The sequence below is a fragment of the Trichomycterus rosablanca genome, chromosome 21 (genome assembly GCF_030014385.1).
Source record: "Trichomycterus rosablanca isolate fTriRos1 chromosome 21, fTriRos1.hap1, whole genome shotgun sequence".
In the NCBI taxonomy this organism is placed as follows: domain Eukaryota; kingdom Metazoa; phylum Chordata; class Actinopteri; order Siluriformes; family Trichomycteridae; genus Trichomycterus; species Trichomycterus rosablanca.
The window spans coordinates 8071095-8094316 of NC_086008.1; the positions used below are offsets into that span (position 1 = coordinate 8071095).

The 23222-nt window shown below is 38.0% G+C and overlaps 1 protein-coding gene across 1 annotated transcript in view; it reads right to left on the minus strand.

Moving 5' to 3' along the window:
• LOC134335229 (multiple C2 and transmembrane domain-containing protein 1-like) overlaps positions 1-23222 on the minus strand; it is a 164072-nt gene that overhangs the window by 31599 nt on the left and 109251 nt on the right. The window contains exons 15-16 of the mRNA XM_063017727.1: positions 18684-18803; positions 3726-3782 (exon numbers count right to left, since the gene is read on the minus strand). Coding sequence (XP_062873797.1) covers positions 3726-3782; positions 18684-18803 — 177 coding nt within the window. The remainder of the gene's footprint in view (positions 1-3725; positions 3783-18683; positions 18804-23222) is intronic.

Sequence of the window (23222 nt, forward strand, 5' to 3'; positions counted from 1 at the left end):
CAATGCCCTTAACCTGCAATTGCTCAGACTGTATACTGTAATTGTACTGTAAGTTGCTTTGAATAAAGGCGTCTGCTAAGTGCCGAAAAAGTAAAGTAAAAGGAATCCGAAGATTGTTGGTTCAAACCCCACGACTTCCAGGTTGCCACTGTTGGGCCCTTGAGCAAGGCCCTTAACCCCTTAAGCGCTTAGACTGTATACTGTAAGTCGCTTTGAATAACTGTGACTGCTAAATGCTGAAAATGGTAAAGAAAAAATATGATCAGATAAGTCATATTGTCAACCAGTAGGTGAGAGCAAGTATGAAACACTAAGAGAAAGGTACAGGCTTTAATATTTGAACCCCACAGTAAAATGGTTTAGTGTACTGTGGTATCTGTGGAAGGGGGGTGGTTTAGGGGTTTGGATCTACTTATCCATTGTAGCATGGATATAAGTAAATTTGCCTTTCAAGAAAATCAACACACAAGCTCCCAAATGCCATATTGGCATAATATACAGGCTCTCAACATAGATAATTTCTGATCAGAGTATGTGTGATCAGTGAGAGAATATGAGGTAAACCAGAATCATCAAACTAGTTACTAGTTAGCTCCACATCTAAAAAATCCTGCTGGCATTTTTAAATAATCTAAGATTGGCTACATATTGCACTATGAAAGTTGTAAAGACCATAATGGTTTACCCTATGTAGTGCACAGATGTAGCTAACAGAAGGGTATTTGTATTCATGATATTGGGGTCTATGTCTGAGTGCATAGATGATTTTGTTGGTACTGTGCATTACATTTCAGATATTTACTCTCTGTCCTTGTTAAATGAAGCAGTTGTAGTCTAGCTGTTAAGGTACTTGACTAATAATCAGAGGGTCACTAGTCCTACCACTGCCAGATTGCTGCTGTTGGACCCTTGAGCAAGGCCCTTAACCCTCAATTGCTCAGAATGTATACTGTCACAGTACTGTAAGTCGCTTTGGATAAAGTTATCTGCTAAATGCTAAAAATGTAAATGTAAAGAACTGTAGAGAATGATGTATCATTGTGTTATAGTTGTCTGCGACAGTGAATATGCAGAGTCAATGGAGTCAGCTTTTATTAATGATGGATCTGCTTATCTGTGCACTGTTTCCCCAACAATTAACACTTACTGTTAACATGTAAATATTCTGCACTTCATTGTTATTCTTATTAATATAATTTTTCATGCAGGCCATATGAGCCACTGGATAGGCTTGATCCATACTACAGTATACTGGCAGAAGCAGAATATATCCCTTCACTCAGCTGTCCTCGTCAATTAGCACAAAATTTAGAATTTAATTGAGAGTGCGCAACTGATTTCTATGCTGACTCAGAAAAAAGCCAACTTTCATGACCGCCCAACAATCCGCTAAGTGAGAACACATGTCTGAGGCTTAGGTCCTCCCTGTGAGGGGTCCTACGTCCAATGGGAAGCAGGTGCACCACTTTTTTGCCACGTAATACCCCATTTAGCCTCACGGCCAAAGGTTATCCAGCTAATAGCTGCCTGGTGCAGGGTGGGGAAGAGCCGAGCACGAGGCCAGGCTGAGACATCTGGGACGTATTGCATATACTTGCAACATGTGCTTCAGGTTCAATTAAAATGAGGCCTTGGCACATTTATTCATCCTTTTTTTACTTCGAAACTTTCCTCCGGTAAAAAAGGGCCTCCCCTGACCTGACCTTAATATTTTACTATTTGAGCAAACAGAAAAAGTAATGAGAGCATAGGGTCGCTTTCTCTAAGGGAGAGAAAGAATGAACGATGAGGAACTCCACTTACATGATTTGTTCACCCTAAATTTACAGTGAACCTAACCATAGAAAAGGACGGTGTCAAAGGAGTCGTAAGCAAGACAGGTGAAGAGAAAAGGGAAAAAGAAATAAGAGAAAAAATAAAGAAGATATATATTTTCAATTCTCCAGACAGCTGAAATAAAACACAGCGGTCAGGAGGGCAGAAATATGCCAAATGTGTGCAGAGTTAGGGTGCACGTCTACTGTAGGTTTTCTTTTCTTTTCTACAGGATTTTTGGTAAGCACTTAACATATTAATGATCCCAATCAGACTTCCTAAACTGCAAACATTTAGTTAGAGTTAAAACCTCACAAGTGACGCACACCCTGTGAATAATGTCTGTTTTCTTATGAATCTGGCAAAGCAAATGAACACTAACCAGACCTCCATATTAGAGTAATTGTAATTGTAAAACAAACTTGATATACACCATCCAGATAAAACAAATGAAAATGTGGGAACAATCACCACATGCTGATACAAGTTGAAGCCTAATTTTCTTGAACTTCAAGCCAGGTTCACCCAATCACACATGGCATGATTCAAAAAGCAGCAGCTTATAATTAGTACCTTGAACTTATAGTATTTATCTGTTGTCTCAGAGCAATCTGGAATGTTTTTACATTACATTAACTTAAACAGTAATGAATCTGCTTGTCTGACTTAAACAGTGATTCCAAACGTTCTGCATTCTGCAGGAAAAGCTACATGATACACATGGACTGTGGAGCTAACGTAAACTGAATTCACCCCTGGTTTCAATTTAAATGTTCCTGAAGCTTGAAGCAAAATTCTGAAATGAAAATGTGAATTAATCTGTTTTCTCATTAATTATTAGTACATGTAAATCCTCAAAATATCATCCAATATCAAATATTATAAAAGGTAAAGACTACAATACCCATAGCGTAAAGCTGTTCATAAATGGACTGGCATTGTGTTGTGCAAGCTGATATTTTTGTAATAATGGTAAATGGAGTATAAAATCATTGTGTATATAAATGAAATGCTATGATGTATTAATAGCTTTCAACTGAGGTACATAATAGCACAGCGTATACCCAGTAGAATCTCTGACGGTGAGAAACTTAAGCATGGCTTGAACACAGCAGCCTGTGTCTTAAAATGATCCTAAATTCATTTTAAAAAAGGAAGAACAAAATGTAAAACCTTTTTATACTCTTTATTATATTACATACTTACCATGGTTCCAATGTATCCAGCTCAGCTAAGCATAATTGGGCTTTTTTTTTTACTTAGTATTTAACATTTTTCACAAGTGTGTGACAACATGAGTGGAAATCTAATTAACTGATTCATTCTATCAAACAAAATGTAGGGGGACGGGAGATTTGAGATTTGAGAGAGCTTATAGTCTGGATTTAGCGGCATCTGATATCCACCTTTTTGGACGCTCAAAGAAGCTTTAAGGGGAAGAAGACAGCGGAGCGTCAGTGACTATGCGCTCTACCAAAAACATTGTTTGCTGTTGAGATTAACATGGTACGATGCTGGGAAAAATGCATCACAAAGGAAGGCGACTATGTAGAAAAGTGATGTAATTTGTTTTTGAAATTCTTAATAAATAGAGTTTTAAAAAAATGTGAAAACTTTTTGAAGAACACTCGTATAAATTTTGTAAGCCACTGGCAGAAGAACATTTTGTAATGTTTGTTAAAGTGAGGTGCAGACCAAAGCCTTTAACATTGGTGTTTAACCTTAATACTGAACTTGGTGCTGAGTAAAAATAATTCCCTACAGTCATGTTCCAAAATCTAGTGTCAAGCCTTCCTAGAAAAATATTTTCAGTGATCACATTACTAGCTGTTTAAACAAGGAAAAGACAAACATCTTTTTGCAAGCTAACTGCAGATCTGTGCCAGACAACAAACATCTATAATAATTACCTTGTCATCTCTGTCAAAGTCATCATCCTCATCCTCTAGAAGATCCTCTAATGCTTGCTAGTGAGCATTAAAATACAAAAATATAGAAAAATAGAATTAATTTCATGTAAATATAATTAACATATTTACATATTTAAAGTAAATAAATAATTGTACATATTTTGATATGAATTATGTATTTAAATCATCAACCTTTACTATATATTTACCTTTATTCTCCTTAAGGTAGCCTTAAACAGAACGTGAAATGAAAATCATAAAGCATTTTGTTCTGAAATTTATTTCTGTTCAGTGTATTTTTATTCTATAGTAGCTGTGATGTGAGATTAGGTCAATTTGACAAAATTAATATTTTGTGCATGCACGGTTTCGTAACCAAAATGCAGGGAAGAGCTATTACATTGTAACGGAAGACGGCAGATAGTGCACGTCAGAGAGAGCGTGTGCTAGTGTGCAGCTCAACTCAGTCAGCGTGGTGGAGGAGAAGCAGCAGCGCAATTGCAATAGGGAATCCGAATTGATAAACAAATTAAACCCATTTGTACACTTATTTAAAATAAAAACCCTGTAATTTGTGATCCAAGTGCTCGACATCACCCCACAATTGCAAACCTGGAGCACATTTCTTTTCCTATTATAAATAAAAAATTCTGCTTTGAATTCTTGGCCCAGAAATACAAACTCATTGGATGTGCTGCTAATTTTGATGCATTAATTTACCATGCTAAAGAAGCCAATACTAAGGTTCAGCTATGAAATTCAGGCAGTGTGTTGGCAGAAATATAAAGAGTTTATTTCGGTCAATTGAAAACACCCCATCAAGCATGTGCGGCCCCTGGGAGCCAGAAAGGAGTCTATATCACATGTCTGTTTTCATTGCCGGAGGAGGGAACACACATAGATCGTTATTTCTCCTCTTGTGGCTCCTCTTGTCAATCAGACATCAAAAGTTTCAAGGTCATGTGTATGCTTTTTACATAAGGCAACTTCAATGTCTAAAAATGCCTGAAAGCTATTGAGAGGAACATTCTTTCTGATCATTCTTTGGCTTTGCATTTCCCACAAATAACTTTTTGTGACATCCAGAAATGACTAAATAAACAATAGCTTTGGTTTCTTTGTCTTTGTTAAAGAATGAGTGTATGGCTGCCATAAGCCTCTTATGTAAATGCCGCTAGCAGCAAAACAAAAGCAGGATTCAGGAGAGATGCAGGGACTGCTGGGAGTGAACTGATGATGTTTTGTGGTAAGGGTGAACAAATGTACCAAACAGAAGTATGTGGTTTCAATAGAAAGGGCTAAGAGGAGGTTAGTCTCAGGCATTAGATAAGAGGCAACAATAAATCAGGCAAAAAACATAAGACAAAGGCATTTCAATACTGAAAGTACAGCTGTGTGAAAAAAGTACAAGAAGTCATGCTTTGCAGTCTGGTCTTTGAGTCTGCATTGGCAGCAGTCCTAGCCATACACGGTGACATCCATCTTGCCAGGTTAATGCACTTTTTCTCCCCTCTGCTATCACCAAAGCAAGAACTGTGCTATCTGTGCTTTTAATTCTAACCTTCAGCGTGACAGGTGCGCTGGGAATAGATGCCCAAACCCGACAACCCGTCCGACATGAAGATATAGACTTTCATTTTTTTTTTTACCCCCATCCCCTCCTCTTGCTCCTCTTTGAAATGGAAGACATCTCTAGCGTCTCCAGCTGCTCGGGGCACGGTCCTGTTTTGTATGCGGTGCGTGGATGAGGGGACCCGGGAGAGCCCAGGCCTGGAAGGCTGATAAGGACTCTCGCCGGATCACCTCCAGCCCAAACAGCCTCTTCACAGCCTGTCAGAACACGGCTGGTCAAAGCCAGCGCTTGTTCTCATGCCAGCATTGGCTGACTCTGGCCTGACCCTTACAGAGACGGAAGGCAAACAGTGGTAGATTGAGAGGAGTAAAAGCTCTCATTAGAAAGAGTAAATCCTGTTGTTTCTGATTAGATTTTATTATCTAATACAGTTATTAGGCTGGTTGTATAGATTATTGGTAAAGCTTGAGAATTACTGTTAGAAATATTTATACAAAACTTGAAATATCAATGCTTTTATTACACCAAAAAATGTGGACATCACTAACTGGCCTTAACCGTAAACTAAACACAAAGATACACTGGGGTGCAACCTTTAGCCTACTTGCCATGAAACTCACATACAGTGGATTCTGGTGGAATCTAATTTTTTTTATAAGGCCTTAAAAGCCTGTGACATTATTTAAGTAAAAAGGTTTGACCACGACACAAACAACTATCAGCTAATTTTTGATTGCCAAACAATTTTTCAGCTTGTCCTTTAACTTTAAGCTCTTCTGGTTGTCCCTTTCACACGGTAATGTTTTAAAATCAGCTGTAATGTAATGTATTGACGTCTGTTTCCACCGGCACCATCCCTGTAATTTCCCAAAAACTATACAAGCAAACTGATAGTTCAGTTTTTCAGGACTCATGCTTGTGCTTACATACACTGATCAGCCATAACATTAAAACCACCTCTTTGTGTCTACACTCACTGTCCATTTTATCAGCTCCACTTACCATATAAAATCACTTTGTAGTTCTAAATCACTGACTGTAGTCCATTTGTTTCTCTACATACTGTTTTAGTCTGACCCTGTTCTTCAATGGTCAGGACCTCCACAGGACCACCACAGAGCAGGTATTATTTAGGTAGTGGATCATTCTCAGCACTGCAGTGACAATGACATGGTGGTGGTGTGTTAGTGTGTGTTGTGCTGGTATGAGTGGATCAGACACAGCAGCGCTGCTGGAGTTTTTAAATACTGTGGCCACTCACCGTCCACTCTATTAGACACTCCTACCTAGTTGGTCCACCTTGTAGATGTGAAGTCAGAGACGATCGGTCATCTATTGCTGCTGTTTGAGTTGGTCATCTTCTAGCCCTTTATCAATGGTCACAGGACGCTGCCCATGGGGCGCTGTTGGCTGGATGTTTTTGGTTGGTGGACTATTCTCAGTCCATCAGCGCTGCTGTGTCTTATCCACTCATACCAGCACAACACACACTAACACACCACCACCATGTCAGTGTCACCGCAGTGCTGAGAATGATTCACCACCTAAATAACACCTGCTCTGTGGTGGTCCTGACCATTAAAGAACAGCATGAAAGGGGGCAAACAAAGCATGCAGAGAAATAGATGGACTACAGTCAGTAATTGTAGAACAAAGTGCTTCTATATGGTAAGTGGAGCTGTCAAAATGGACAATGTGTGTAGAAACAAGGAGGTGGCAAAAATAAGTGGCTTGTAGTGAAAACACTTCTACAAAGATTTGACACATATTCGGAGATTTAGTGTAGTGACAATGGCCAGTCGCTCAATGGACAAATCGACGCACTTGGAATAGGGCACTTTATCCACCTTTTACTCTTTTTCTCTTTCACACATACACACACATACCTGCAAACTTACAGATGCTTGAGATTGGCTAGCATCATTTCGATCAATAGAGGAGACAGAAATGCTATCCATGCAACATAAACATGACCAGTGATGATCTTTTGAACTTCTGGCCTATAAGAACACTTGAAAACCATATTCAAAGTTTGTGTGTATGCAATTCAAACCAATTAGTGTGTAATAATATTATGTAATATACTGTATAAACAATTCACATGAATTTGAAAACTTGCTAACATAGTTAAAGGGGTAAATAATACAGGTTTAGATTCAGTGCTGATTTGTGCAGTGCAGACAATACGTTTCTTCAAAGCTAAGCTATACAGAGCAGACACACTTATCAGAAGACTGCTGGGTGCAGTTCAGAAATCTGCCATGGTCATGTGGTCCCAGAAGTCGAAACCTTGGCATAGCTATTCATCTTACGACTTATATTTGCCTCTAATCTGACGCGCTGTAAAGACCCAGAGGATATTCTTTTAAAAACATAGTTTCTGTAAACAAATCCCCAGCAGCAAGAAACGGCCTCATCAACAGCGACGGCAGCAGCCATGACAAAAAACATCCAGATGAAATTCGTTGTTGAGAAAGCTCAGGTACAAAAGTTCAAGGGATGAAGTGTAGGAAGCTGCCAAAGTTGCTTCTTGCCTTGCTTCAAACCTCGTCTGTGAGTGACTCAGAGCCATTGTGGCACGGGGGAAATCAGCGGGGCAACAAACGCTGCCAGTTCAAAGTGACGTGACCTTTTGATTTTGTCACCTGTCAGGGGCTGGCACAGAGAAGTGCAGATATGTCTGCCAGACGTACCAGATTTAATGTAATGCTGGTGGAAGCACAGCGTTGTAAGAGATGCTGGCGCTGAGGTGGATTAAAGGCCTAAAAATCCACTCCCTTCCTCTTCCTCATCTTCCTCTTCCTCATCTTTGGTCCTGCCGTCACACTGCCTTTTTGTGCGCCGTCCCAATTGGCCCAGCCCACAGCCAGAGCGCCAGACTGAGAGCAACATTAGCATGAAGCACCTCTAGGATCACGAGCGCCAGACAGGCTCTCGTCGAGTTCCTCTTTATATTTCAGCGTGCCGTGATTGACACTGGAGGTGGGCTTGACAGGCTCTCTGTTTTCCCCAGAGCAGCCCACCTGTACCAGAAAACGGCAAGGAAAAACACAGCCTATCCTTTATTCATGAAGCTCCATCCAAGAGGTTTGTTTTTGAAATTACACAAACAATGGAAGAAACAGACAAAGCAGAGCTCAAACCAGACAAAACGATAGAGAGATAAAAAACTTTAAGTATCTGTTTACCTCAAGCACCATGTAAAACAACCACAGCTCATTACAAGTCATAAAGTAAATATAGACTTACTTAAAATAACAACAGCTATTTTTAGACCTGGTAAAACATATACGATGTCTTTTATCTGGAGACACTGGCTCTTTTTCTGGCCACACGAGATGATGGCATCTCATTTCGAATTGAAGCCAGACTGGAAGTTGGAAGGCATGATGGACAGATGACGAGTTTCTCCCTGAGAACAAACCTCATGGGAGATAGAAAGGCTTCAGGTCTTTCAGCTGGCTGTCTACATCACTGTGTTTTAAACAATACAGTGTATGTACTACAGTCACTATTGGACAGTTACTACACAAAATCCTACTATACAACACTGTACTGTAGTATAGAGTAATATAAATCATGAAAATGAGGACTAAAAACAAATATACTTGGTACAGATGAAACCATGTTTTGTTAGTATATGTAGTCAAGAGAAGATGAGGGTTGTCATATACAGTGTATCACAAAAGTGAGTACACCCCTCACATTTCTGCAAATATTTCATTATATCTTTTCATGGGACGACACTATAGACATGAAACTTGGATATAACTTAGAGTAGTCAGTGTACAGCTTGTATAGCAGTGTAGATTTACTGTCTTCTGAAAATAACTCAACACACAGCCATTAATGTCTAAATAGCTGGCAACATAAGTGAGTACACCCCACAGTGAACATGTCCAAATTGTGCCCAAATGTGTCGTTGTCCCTCCCTGGTGTCATGTGTCAAGGTACCAGGTGTAAATGGGGAGCAGGGCTGTTAAATTTGGTGTTTTGGGTACAATTCTCTCATACTGGCCACTGGATATTCAACATGGCACCTCATGGCAAAGAACTCTCTGAGGATGTGAGAAATAGAATTGTTGCTCTCCACAAAGATGGCCTGGGCTATAAGAAGATTGCTAACACCCTGAAACTGAGCTACAGCATGGTGGCCAAGGTCATACAGCGGTTTTCCAGGACAGGTTCCACTCGGAACAGGCTTCGCCAGGGTCGACCAAAGAAGTTGAGTCCACGTGTTCGGCGTCATATCCAGAGGTTGGCTTTAAAAAATAGACACATGAGTGCTGCCAGCATTGCTGCAGAGGTTGAAGACGTGGGAGGTCAGCCTGTCAGTGCTCAGACCATACGCCGCACACTGCATCAACTCGGTCTGCATGGTCGTCATCCCAGAAGGAAGCTGACACACAAGAAAGCCCGCTAACAGTTTGCTGAAGACAAGCAGTCCAAGAACATGGATTACTGGAATGCCCTGTGGTCTGACGAGACCAAGATAAACTTGTTTGGCTCAGATGGTGTCCAGCATGTGTGGCGGCACCCTGGTGAGAAGTACCAAGACAACTGTATCTTGCCTACAGTCAAGCATGGTGGTGGTAGCATCATGGTCTTGGGCTGCATGAGTGTTGCTGGCACTGGGGAGCTGCGGTTCGTTGAGGGAAACATGAATTCCAACATGTACTGTGACATTCTGAAACAGAACATGATCCCCTCCCTTCGAAAACTGGGCCTCATGGCAGTTTTCCAACAGGATAACGACCCCAAACACAACCTCCAAGATGACAACTGCCTTGCTGAGGAAGCTGAAGGTAAAGGTGATGGACTAAACCCAGTTGAGCACCTGTGGCGCATCCTCAAGTGGAAGGTGGAGGAGCACAAGGTGTCTAACATCCACCAGCTCCGTGATGTCATCATGGAGGAGTGGAAGAGGATTCCAGTAGCAACCTGTGCAGCTCTGGTGAATTCCATGCCCAGGAGGGTTAAGGCAGTGCTGGATAATAATGGTGGTCACACAAAATATTGACACTTTGGGCACAATTTGGACATGTTCACTGTGGGGTGTACTCACTTATGTTGCCAGCCATTTAGACATTAATGGCTGTGTGTTGAGTTATTTTCAGAAGACAGTAAATCTACACTGCTATCCAAGTTGTACACTGACTACTCTAAATTATATCCAAGTTTCATGTCTATAGTGTTGTCCCATGAAAAGATATAATAAAATATTTGCAGAAATGTGAGGGGTGTACTCACTTTTGTGATACACTGTAAGCTTACTTTATGTTTAGTAATTGCTTGTCCTGTTCAGATTTCCTGATTAAACATTTTCTTGTTGCCCCACTACTGAAGATATAGTTTAGTAGTTTATTTTTTTTACCTTTGTTTTATATTCTGAAAAATAGTGAAAAAATCAATAAAAAATAGTACATTAAAAATGGCATTGCAACTAGTTGCATTGCAGCGGTCAGGGCACTGAATCGGATGTAAACACATATTTACATCAATATTATTCTTTACATACCATTCATATTCTTCATTCACATACTTATATTTATATAGTTTTGTATATATCATCTGTAATTACGCTATTGCTGCTATTATATGTATTATATACATTCATACCCACATCATACCAATGGTTAGGATTACCTATATCATTGTTATATATTGTTATTTATCTCTTCATCACGGCACCTGTTAGTGGATGGGATATATTAGCCAGCAAGTGAACATTTTATCCTCAAATTTGATGTGTTAGAAGCAGGAAAAATGAACAAGCGTAAGGATTTGAGAGAGTTTGACAAGGGCCAAATTGTGATGGCTAGACGACTGGGTCAGATCATCTCCAAAACTGGAGCCTTGTGGGGTGTTCCTGGTCTGCAGTGGTCATTATCTATCAAAAGTGGTCCAAGGAAGGAACAGTGGTGAACCGGCGACAGGGTCATGGGCGGCCAAGGCTCATTGATGCACGTGGGGAGCGAAGGCTGGCCTGTGTGGTCCGATCTAACAGACGAGCTACTGTAGCTCAGATTGCTGAAGAGGTTAATGCTGGTTCTGATAGAAAGGTGTCAGAATACACAATGCATCACAGTTGCTGTTCATAAGAATCTACTCGTTATTGTTATCAATATCTATATGTTGTCTATCTATCTACCCATACCTCCATCCATCCATCTATGTATCTATCCTTTAACATATTGGAGCCCTGCCTAGGGTATATGTTCACATGTTGTGTTTTGGTTCCAATTGATAAAGTGTTGGCAAAAAAAAAAGAAAAAAAAGAAATGTGCCTGTGATGGATTGGTGTCCTGTTCAGGGTATGTCCCGACACATCACTACCAGGGTATATGTGCAAAAATGTAACTTGACTAGTGTTGTTTAGTTCATTTCTGTTGTATTTAATTTTTGTTAAAATGATTGATGATTAAAGGAAGGGATTTTTTAAAATCTATAAAATGAATAAATAAAGATTTAGTCACTTTTTATTAGAAATTGCACCAATTATCTTGTTGTAATAAAATGTTTTAATATTTACATATAATAAAACAAATGAGAAATAGTGCTTACTTAAAACTAGACCTTATTATTATTGTACAGTTCTTGGTTAGTACTCAGGACACCACACCCCTAAAACTGGGGCTTTGTTAATATGTAGTGTACTTGGTTTGTAAGGATATTTTAATCTTTAATACGTTATTAACACATTGTTTACTAATTACTCAAAAATACTTAAGGTAAAGTAAGGTAAGTAAAAAAGTCATAATAATGGTGTTTTACATGGGTAAATACTTTTTTCATTAAGAAATGGCAGACACATCATTTTAATGGCTTACAATCAAGTTGTGGAACAAAGGAAATTTCAGGTGTTAATAAATTGAGTGCAATTAAATCTTTTGTGTTTTTTTTGTTTCAGTTTTCTTATCTATTAGCCTGATTTTCTGCACAATGCTTTGTTTCAGTTTGCATAATACAGAGCCAGAAAAAATCAAATTAAACACAAGCACTAAAACTGCATTACCCCTACCCACAAAGCACTGACAAGGTCACTAAGAAGATGTTTAATTGCATACTGGCTGGTGAAAGAGATGTCAGGATGTTTCTCCAGCTTTGACAGTATTTGCTATAATTAACATTTCCAAAACATCTGGTAAAGTGTTTTCCGGGCCAGTGGATTCAGCAGCAAGGGTCTTCCGGGGGCAGCCTTGGGTCCTGCTCCTCTCCATTCCAGCTGAGCTGTCTAACGCTTGACTAAGCCCAAGTGGATGTCACAAAGCTCTACCGAATCCTTCCAGGTCTCCAAACAAATGGAACTGCAGACTGAGGGTGAAGGGGTGGTCAGTGAAGGCACTCAGATCACAGTCTCTTTGCAGGGGGTAAGCTGGCCACTGACAGGAAATGTCAACCTCCTATGGGTTGCCAAGTTGGTGATATAAAGTGAGTGGATTTCCATTACTCACCAGTAGGAGTCTTCACTATAACTGGTGTATTAACAGAGTAATGGTGGGTCTATCCACCATATAAATCACACAGTATACTCATTCACTCTTTTACACCTATGGAAATTTAGAGCCACTAATCCACCCACTGGCATGTTTTTGGAGGTGAATACATAGGTTGATAATAAGCTTACTTTAATAATAAGCTTACTTTTAAGTTCATGTGCTGAACTTGGTAATCCTTCTTCCTAGATTACCAAGTGGAACATGGGTAGTGCTAAAAATAGTGCAAAAATAGACTGTCTAGATAAAAATACATATAAAAAATAACTGTTTGTTTCCACTTTTGATGGAAAGTTTTGAATGTGAATTATTAGCTGCATCATTCTGTACCACACTGCTTGGTGAAAAAGTACCAGTGTTTTGATGTAGACAGTGATGGTCTTTACCGTATTTGTTCTCCTCATAAATTCTTAAAAATCTACAGGCTTGGTGAAGATTTTTACTGATGATTGACACACTTGCGCAAGTATTTTTTTCAGGCAATTCTTGATCATCGACTGGCTTGATTCAGAAGTCATGATGTGTTCGAGTAAACTCTAAAGCTGGTTCACATCCCCTCTGAACCCATATTGAACATTCATATACCACGGCTTGTGAAAGAAAGAAACTAAATAGACCCGCCATCATCAGACCATTTCACATTTGAAAACCCTAGTTTAAGAGTATGCTCCAGTGTTCAGAGCACTGTCTTCCCAGATGGTAAAATAAAGCCTAAACAATAACAAGCTCTGACAGAGAGGTCAGGTAATTGGTGGAAGGGTGACATGCAGATCACAGAAAATAATACAGGAGTCAGAGGTCAGCTGACTACAGGTTAAGAGTCGAGCTAACATGTCAACCATTTAGGTAACAACCCTCTTCAGGAAAATGACAACTGAAAGTGGTTACTTTCTAAATCTGGTACTGCTTGATCATATGATAACATATACTGATTATGCAACTGCATATTTTTTTACTTATGATTCCTTTATTTGAGCCCTGTTCTAATCTTGAAAATTACAGCTTTAAAATAATGTTAAAACTGTTTTACACAAACATTGTAACATAATTAATGTTGTATTTGGTTCATTGTGTCTTTAAATATGTGCCCCTTTAGTCAAAAGAGATTTTGTGAATTCAGGCACCAATTTTGGACACAAAGGTGTTCAGAAAGGATCAGAAAGGTCTGGTTTGAGTGGGGTTGAGGTCAGGAATCTTTACATGCCACTTGAGTTTCACCACACCAATCTCGTACTTGACATGCCTTTATAAACCTTGCTTTGTCCACAGTGGCACAGTCATGCTGAAACACAAAGAGCCTTTCCCAAACTGTTGTCAGAAAGCTGAAAGCATACAGACTTGCCAATAGGAGTAAAAGACTGAGTGAATGTTTGATATCCTGTGATGAACTGGCATCCCTAACTTGGATTCACTCTTTATTTATTAGTACCTCATAGCTCCAAGGTTCCTTGTTTAATTCTTAGGTTACTGTCCTGGCGTCTCCATGGATTAAAATAATCCGTGGATGAAAATAAATTTAAAAAAGAACAAAACACAGTCGCTCAAGAGGCAAAGCAGTCAAATGTGCTAGCTCACCACAGCGGAGACCTGAAGTCATGCCTCTGTGGTGCCACTGGCTTAGCTGAGCCCTCTACAGACACAATTTGGCATGTCTGAAAAAAGCAAGGCAGATGGATACAGTGACTTCTCATGTGTGACTGAGGTACCAGCATGAGCATCAGAGAGGACACAGGGTGCTTAGTGTGTACACATACATTTGTGATTTATTCATCCCTGTAACACTATGTGCAAAGTGGGAATACAGACAACAAGCTAATCTGGGGCATCACACACTCTTGTATTCAATCTTACAACTACACCAAGAGTAACTTAAAGTAGCCAGTTCACCAATCCACAAGCAATACACCACGACCAAGCCAACATGGTATAATTTTAGTATATTATAATTTTACATTTTAATTTTATAGACAAAACGTAATTTATCTACTACAGCATGTACTATATTCTTACTTATTGTACACAAAACACACACACATACATTAACACACTCATACAAACCTCTTGTACAATGAAGAAATGCTCAAATTCCTTCCCATGGAGTTCATAATAAAGTAACTTCCCTTTCTAAATAACTGGAAGAGAAAGTAGCCAAGCTCATCAGTGGGTTTTAGTTTAATGAAAAGCAGACCACATGTGTACAGTGTGTGTGTGTGTGTGTGTGTGTGTGTGTGTGTGTGTATTTGTTTATTGTGTAAGTAAGCGGAACTCTCTCACTCCTGCCAGCTCTACGAGTGTATCGTCTGTTGTGGTTACTGTCGTCAAAATGCAAAACAATGAAGCGTAAGAACGACAGAGAGAGGTTTAAAGGATTGAAAGTTTATGAGCGTGACCCTTAACTTTCAGAAATGTTCATGTGGTTTCCATCTACAGATCCAAGTAGTGTAACTTCTGATCTGATACCTGGTACTGAAACCCTGACACCTGACCTGATTGGGTTGCGCAAGTAACAAAAATAAAAAATAGCATATTGACTAAATGTGTGCAGTAGATAATAAAATGTTTATTACATATAGTACTTTAAACCGTGATATTTCGACAGGTGTGTGTATGTTTGTGTGTTTGTATGTATGATTGTATACAAGTATGTGTGTTTGTATATGTGTGTGTGCACGTATATATGTATGTATAGAAGTTTATTCATATACATATGTGTGTTCATGTATGTATGTATGTATCAATGCACGTATGTGTTAGTGTGTATCTGTGTGTATGTATGTATGTATTTATGTATATATGTACAGTGTATCACAAAAGTGAGTACACCCCTCACATTTCTGCAGATATTTAAGTATATCTTTTCATGGGACAACACTGACAAAATGACACTTTTACACAATGAAAAGTAGTCTGTGTGCAGCTTATATAACAGTGTAAATTTATTCTTCCCTCAAAATAACTCAATATACAGCCATTAATGTCTAAACCACCGGCAACAAAAGTGAGTACACCCCTAAGAGACTACACCCCTAAATGTCCAAATTGAGCACTGCTTGTCATTTTCCCTCCAAAATGTCATGTGACTCGTTAGTGTTACTAGGTCTCAGGTGTGCATAGGGAGCAGGTGTGTTCAATTTAGTAGTACAGCTCTCACACTCTCTCATACTGGACACTGAAAGTTGCAACATGGCACCTCATGGCAAAGAACTCTCTGAGGATCTTAAAAGACGAATTGTTGCGCTACATGAAGATGGCCAAAGCCACAAGAAGATTGCCAACACCCTGAAACTGAGCTGCAGCACAGTGGCCAAGATCGTCCAGCGTTTTAAAAGAGCAGGGTCCACTCAGAACAGACCTCGCGTTGGTCGTCCAAAGAAGCTGAGTGCACGTGCTCAGCGTCACATCCAACTGCTGTCTTTGAAAGATAGGCGCAGGAGTGCTGTCAGCATTGCTGCAGAGATTGAAAAGGTGGGGGGTCAGCCTATCAGTGCTCAGACCATACGCCGCACACTACATCAAATTGGTCTGCATGGCTGTCACCCCAGAAGGAAGCCTCTTCTGAAGTCTCTACACAAGAAAGCCCGCAAACAGTTTGCTGAAGACATGTCAACAAAGGACATGGATTACTGGAACCATGTCCTATGGTCTGATGAGACCAAGATTAATTTGTTTGGTTCAGATTGTCTCAAGCATGTGTGGTGGCAATCAGGTGAGGAGTACAAAGATAAGTGTGTCATGCCTACAGTCAAGCATGGTGGTGGGAATGCCATGGTCTGGGGCTGCATGAGTGCAGCAGGTGTTGGGGAGTTACATTTCATTGAGGGACACATGAACTCCAATATGTACTGTGAAATACTGAAGCAGAGCATGATCCCTTCCCTCCGGAAACTGGGTCGCAGGGCAGTGTTCCAGCATGATAATGACCCCAAACACACCTCTAAGACGACCACTGCTTTATTGAAGAGGCTGAGGGTAAAGGTGATGGGCTGGCCAAGCATGTCTCCAGACCTAAACCCAATAGAACATCTTTGGGGCATCCTCAAGCGGAAGGTGGAGGAGCGCAAAGTCTCGAATATCCGCCAGCTCCGTGATGTCGTCATGGAGGAGTGGAAAAGCATTCCAGTGGCAACCTGTGAAGCTCTGGTAAACTCCATTCCCAGGAGAGTTAAGGCAGTTCTGGAAAATAATGGTGGCCACACAAAATATTGACACTTCAGGAACTTTCACTAAGGGGTGTACTCACTTTTGTTGCCGGTGGTTTAGACATTAATGGCTGTATATTGAGTTTTTTTGAGAGAAGAATCAATTTACACTGTTATATAAGCTGCACACAGACTACTTTTCATTGTGTCAAAGTGTCATTTTGTCAGTGTTGTCCCATGAAAAGATATACTTAAATATCTGCAGAAATGTGAGGGGTGTACTCACTTTTGTGATACACTGTATGTAGTGAGAGTATGTATGTAATAATGTATGTATGTAGTGAGAGTATGTATGTAATAATGTATGTATGTAGTGAGAGTATGTATGTATATAATGTATGTATGTAGTGAGAGTATGTATGTAATAATGTATGTATGTAGTGAGAGTATGTATGTATATAATGTTTGTATGTAGTGAGAGTATGTATGTATATAATGTTTGTATGTAGTGAGAGTATGTATGCATGCATGTGTGTGTGTGAGCGCATGTAAAGAAATGTCGCCTTGATGGCAGCATATGTCTTTCAGAAATCCCAGTATATACCTCTGCATTAATGGTACCTTTAAACATATGAAGGTCTCATACGCACCCCACACCTTTACAGATGTTGGCTTTTGCACCTTTTGCTGATAATAGTCCAGCATCTATTTTTGGTCTTTGGTAAGGAGAACTCAGCATCCGTTTTTCTCATTACATGGTGAAACATGGACTCATTTGACCACAGAACACGTTTCCATTGTCTTTTAGTTCGTGTGAGATGAACTTGGACTTAGAGGGCTTTAAGACACCTCTCTCACAAAGTTTGGTTGGTGATCAAAGATCCATCATTGCTTTCCAGACTGAGCATTTGCTTAATTATCTTGTCACTAAAGCTTATTTTGTAATAAAAAATACAACTTTAATTTAATTTTGTATTTTGCCCCATTCCAACTATTGTGTCATATTTCAAAAAAAAATACAATCAAGCTGATCAGTCTGTACTTTTTTTACTGATTGACTAATACAAGAATATTTTAAGAATATTAACAAATCACAGATTTTTTTGTTTTTATTGCGTTTTACTAAATGGATCAACTTTTCAGTTTGCAGTTTTAGTAGGAGTCTGGTTCTGAATTTTTGCAAGCAATGTCGCCATCTATAGGAATCAATCAGGAGAACTGCAGCGTTCAAAGGCAAAGGAATTAAATCTAGATGTAAACTTCAATTTATCTTTTGTGATTTGTATTTGTAATTAAAAAGAAAAAATCCTCTCTCAAAAATGTAGATTTTGTGAAAATGTAGCTCAAAAGCTTGTTTCATTTAAAGTTGAATTCCAGATGCTTTCTTAGGAATGTTGATAGAACAACTTATAAAAGAAGAGAACTAGAGAACGTTTCTAAATGCAAATTATTACAAAAAAAATGTATTTAATTTTGTGTGTGTGTGGGCACATTATACATAGGGCTAAATATCTGTAAATTAAATTGATGAATTATGTTCAACATATTTTTGGTATTTTCTTCTAGATTCATGATAAATCCTATGACAAATATTTTAAATGTATATCTTCCTGTGTCATTTAAAATAATGTACTGAAACCTATTTACTTTATTATGTATAAACTCATTCTTTTAAATTTGAAAATGCAAGAATGAGTGCATTAAAAAAAGAAGTGAGGCACAGATGAATCGGGAGTGAGGGGACACTTACCACATCTCTCTGTCGATTGTCCTTTCCTGAAACAATGAGGACGTAGTTCCAAGCCAGGAGCAACAGCAAGGCCAGCGGGATCATGTACAGCTCGAAGTTCCACACCACCAATACGAAGAGCTGCACATATACAGATAGAGACGGAAAAACAGAAACGAAAGACAAAAAAGATCAGAGGAAAGATCATCACCTGAATTTCTCAATAATCCTTTTTTCTATATTAAACAAATTCATTTCATCTCATGTTTCTTGCCTCCTGCCCAATGAACCAGACCGTGACCAGTATGAAGAGGTAGAAAAACATACAATAAACTCTCTTATGTTTGTACAACTATAACTTTAAATAAATAACTTAAATAGACATACAAAATTCTAAAAACAAAATACATTTAAATAAAATTTGTTATTTAAATAGTTAATTTATTGTATTAATGAATCAAACATTTATTTAAATCCAATTTAGAAAACAGATTAATGGCAGGTAGCAAAGAGAAAGTTAAAGTTATAATACACAATGTACGACGCATTTGTTTATTCCTCTTTAAAATGTGACACGGCTCTAAAACTTTCAGCTATTCCACCAGTAAACTAAAAACTACATTTTACAATTTATGAAACTATATTATAATCAGTCCCTAAAATTAAAAACAATTAAAAAAAATTATGTATTACAAAAGTATAACAAAAATTACACTTGAAAACTGAAACTAATAATAAGAATAGTTTATATGGAACTTCCATATTTATTAACTAAATTATTTGTATTTATTTGTTTGCCACTGGCTGGAAACATTGGGCACAAGATATGAATACACAGTGGACAGGGCGCAAAACCTGGAAGCAATTTAGAGCAACCAAAGCACAGTCTGTATGTTTCTGAAAGAAAATTTAACCCAGTTCCCCAGGACCCATATTCCCAGATATCTATATGAGATATATTTTTTTAATATTTTATTTAGATATTTAAATGTAAAGTCACATTTAATAGTAAAAAAACTAACTCAGATTCTTAATTTAAGAATGCAGATAATAAAAAAACAACCCTCTAATAAACTTAGAGTAACTTGTAGCAGTACTTATACACAATGTATGTTCACATTCAAACCCTGAACAGACCACTGCTGAACTGAACCTTGTGCCAGTTACCACTCACGGCTTTAAATGACCAAATGTTTTCACCAGTTAATTCACCAACAATCAGAAGCTGAAGCAGTACAACAGTCATACATGCTGCCCCACCGCCCTTTAAATGTTATTTCCATAAATAAAGCAGTCATTATTGTTTAATGTAAATACTGTAAATCATGATGAACTTTGTGAAATCTGCTGTAATCATTTCTTAAAAATTCTAATGAACCGCTATGGCATCAAGGACATCTGAAAGAATGCTCTTCTTTTCAATTAGAAGAACCAGACAATAAAAGTACACAAGTCACAACTAGGTACTTCATCTCGCCTCCCTTGTATTAGCTATTAATCAAACATCACATGTACAGAGAGAAATGTAACCACTCATCAAAAAAAGATTAAAATGTTCACTCACTGATTATATTGTAAAACACATTTACAAGTAAATATGAAACACAGCAGGGTGTGACAATTTCACACACCCCGGATAATAATGAAGGTGGCGGGATGTGATAGCTAAAGAGTTAGGATGTGTATCACAGTGCATATTAACACGGTGTTAATGTAATATTGCTCACAAAATCAAAACAATAGATTGTTGTGGACAGTTTTCAAGTGACAAATTAAATCTGGTTTTATAGTCAACCATGAAAACACTGTAGTGCTAAGTGGTCTCCTACTGATGACCCTGACCTTCCTCTGTTAACAACACACACACACACACACACACACACACACACACACACACACAAATAGAGAGAGAGCAAGGTGGGAGTTCAGGGTTACAGTGATGGGGCAGCAGTGTGGTCATTTAGGGCTCTACTACCATTATCAACACACACACACACCTGCAGAAAAGTGTACAAACACTAGTACACACACGAACATATAGATTTGTGTTTTATATGTGTAGAGCAGATATACAATAAACTTTTATGAACAATGACAACTAGTTCAAATGTTTAAATACCATTATTTAAAAATCTAATTTTATTTTATTTTAATGTAATTCAAATATTTCATGTAAAATAAAACTTAGATATAGATTGTTTAAAGCTCTTGGTTATGTATCTAGGTTAGTTTGTTACCTTGTTCTTATTAGTGCTATTACAGTTTGTTTTATTAGATTTAACTATTTTTTATTTTTACTTTTTTTTTTAAGTGTTTTGGTTCTTTCTATAAATTACATTTTAACATGTTTTATTTTTATAATTTTTAGTTTTAGTATGTTTAGTTGTTTCAGTTTAGTAGTTACTGCTTTTAAATGTTTTATGTGTATTTTTTATTATTTTCTATTTTTTGTCAAGATTTAGTCTTTAATTAGTTTTTAATAGTTTTTGTGTTTAGGTTTTTATATTTACATTTCAGTTTTAGTTTTATTAGTATTAGATAAACTAAAAAATTAAGTCTAAAATGTATTTTGTTTATTATAATATAATTGACTTGTTTGAGAAATGGTTGCAGTAGGTTTAGTTTGTATAGAATCAAAGGTTTAGTTGTAGTTCAATTTCTTGTTTATTCATGCAATGTGAATGTTTTTTTATTTGGCTACTTGTTTAAAATTGTACTTGGTTTGATGTAAAAATTGTGTAAAAGGAAAAGCTTTGTGTAGTAGAAGAGAAGAGAAGAGAAATAAATGGTAATATTAATGGTATGATGATGAGAGTGTAATGGGACGGCATGTCGTAACAAGGAGAAGCATTCCTGTTTACTGCCTTTTTATTTTCTTCTGTTAATAAAGAGGTGCTCAAAACAGGAGGAATCATTTTAATAATTCAACAATGTTTACAGGCAAGCAAACACACACACACACACACACACACAAACATTTTCTTTTTCTTAACATCTTTCTGTTCCTCTGTTGGAGGCTTGAATAAACTCAGCACTGCTTATGCAGTCTGTAAAATCACTCTGGTTTCTCTGGCACACCCACTCCTGAACTGTGGAAAGATGTTCACCATCTTTCTTCTTTTTGTGCTTGAAATTGCAGTGTGCTGCAAAATAAAACACTATGATATTCAATTCAGGAGAACAGCGCTCCAACAAAACCGTTCTGCCAAAGCTGCAAACAAAACACTTTAAAAACAGCCTGAGGTAGAAGCCGCTTTAAAAGACATGAGACGAAATGTAAACCCCTTTATGGATTAAATTAATTTAAATAATTGTTTACATTTGGTTTCAATTCTGATGTAATTCTAAGATTTTAAGATTTTTTGATGTAGTTCTTTTATTGTTAAAATACTAAAGAAATTGATAACCTAGACTTTTAAAGACTTTTAAAATGTATCTACTATTTATCATTTTATCAAATGAAATACTTTTTCCTACACTCTGATTTGGAAATGCTACATAATGTTTAAATCTTTAAATGTTTTTTTGTCCAACTTTATAAGTTTAATCTTTGAATAATTGATAAAACACAAAACTAATTCGTTTTTTATACCTACTAACAGATTTATCTTTGTGACTTACACATTCTCTTACTAACACACAGGGGTCAGAGATGGAAGGAAACCAGAGTTACTGTAGGAAACCTATATAGACAGGAAAAAATACAAGCCAAACAAGCCTGAAAGTATCTAGTAAAATATTAATATTTTTAAATATAATATTTTACTACATACTTTCAAGAAAAAATAAGCTTATCAGTTCTTTTATGTATTAATGTAAATAATAAAATAAGTGATTGTAACACTGTAAATAAAACCACAAAATGAATCATTGTCATTGCAACAAATACCAAAAAAACTGATGGATAAATTCCTTCTTTGTTCTTTGTTAAAACAACCTCCTACTAATATTAAAACACAAATGTAAATCACTCCTCTCAGTGCCTATCGAGTTCTCATGTCTTGGGATTATTTAACCTGTTGCTGGTTGCACCCTCTGGAATTAGTGGGTTTGAGATGGATATTTGTGCTTGATTGACAGGCAGTGTTAGTTGACACCTTGGCCGCTTAGATTGACCCTTCTCTGTTTCTCACAGCCCATGCCCACACCGGGGGCCCGTTTTAGCCTCGACAGACCCCTCACACTGGGGGAAGAAGCACAAACCTCCCAAAATCCACCAGAAGAGGGAAAGGAAAGGTCAGAGTGAAAGAGTAAGGAAACTGAATCTGTGAACGTGGCACTGCAGCTTTGTGAAAGTGCATCCAGGTAGTTCCAAGAAAAGCCATGAACAGTTCAGTCACTCGGTCAGTCAACTCCCTGTGTGGGACTGGACCCAACCTGCACTGTTCTGGTCAGTGCACAGGCTGCCGAAACTGTCCCACCTGCACAGTCACCCAGTGTCATCTCAGTAATACAATATGCACTGCACTGAAAATGCTTTTTCCGTGCACATGGTAGGGGGTCTTACAACTTTTACACCCCTTCCATGGTTAAAAAATGTTATCCCCTTACACTTAGTGG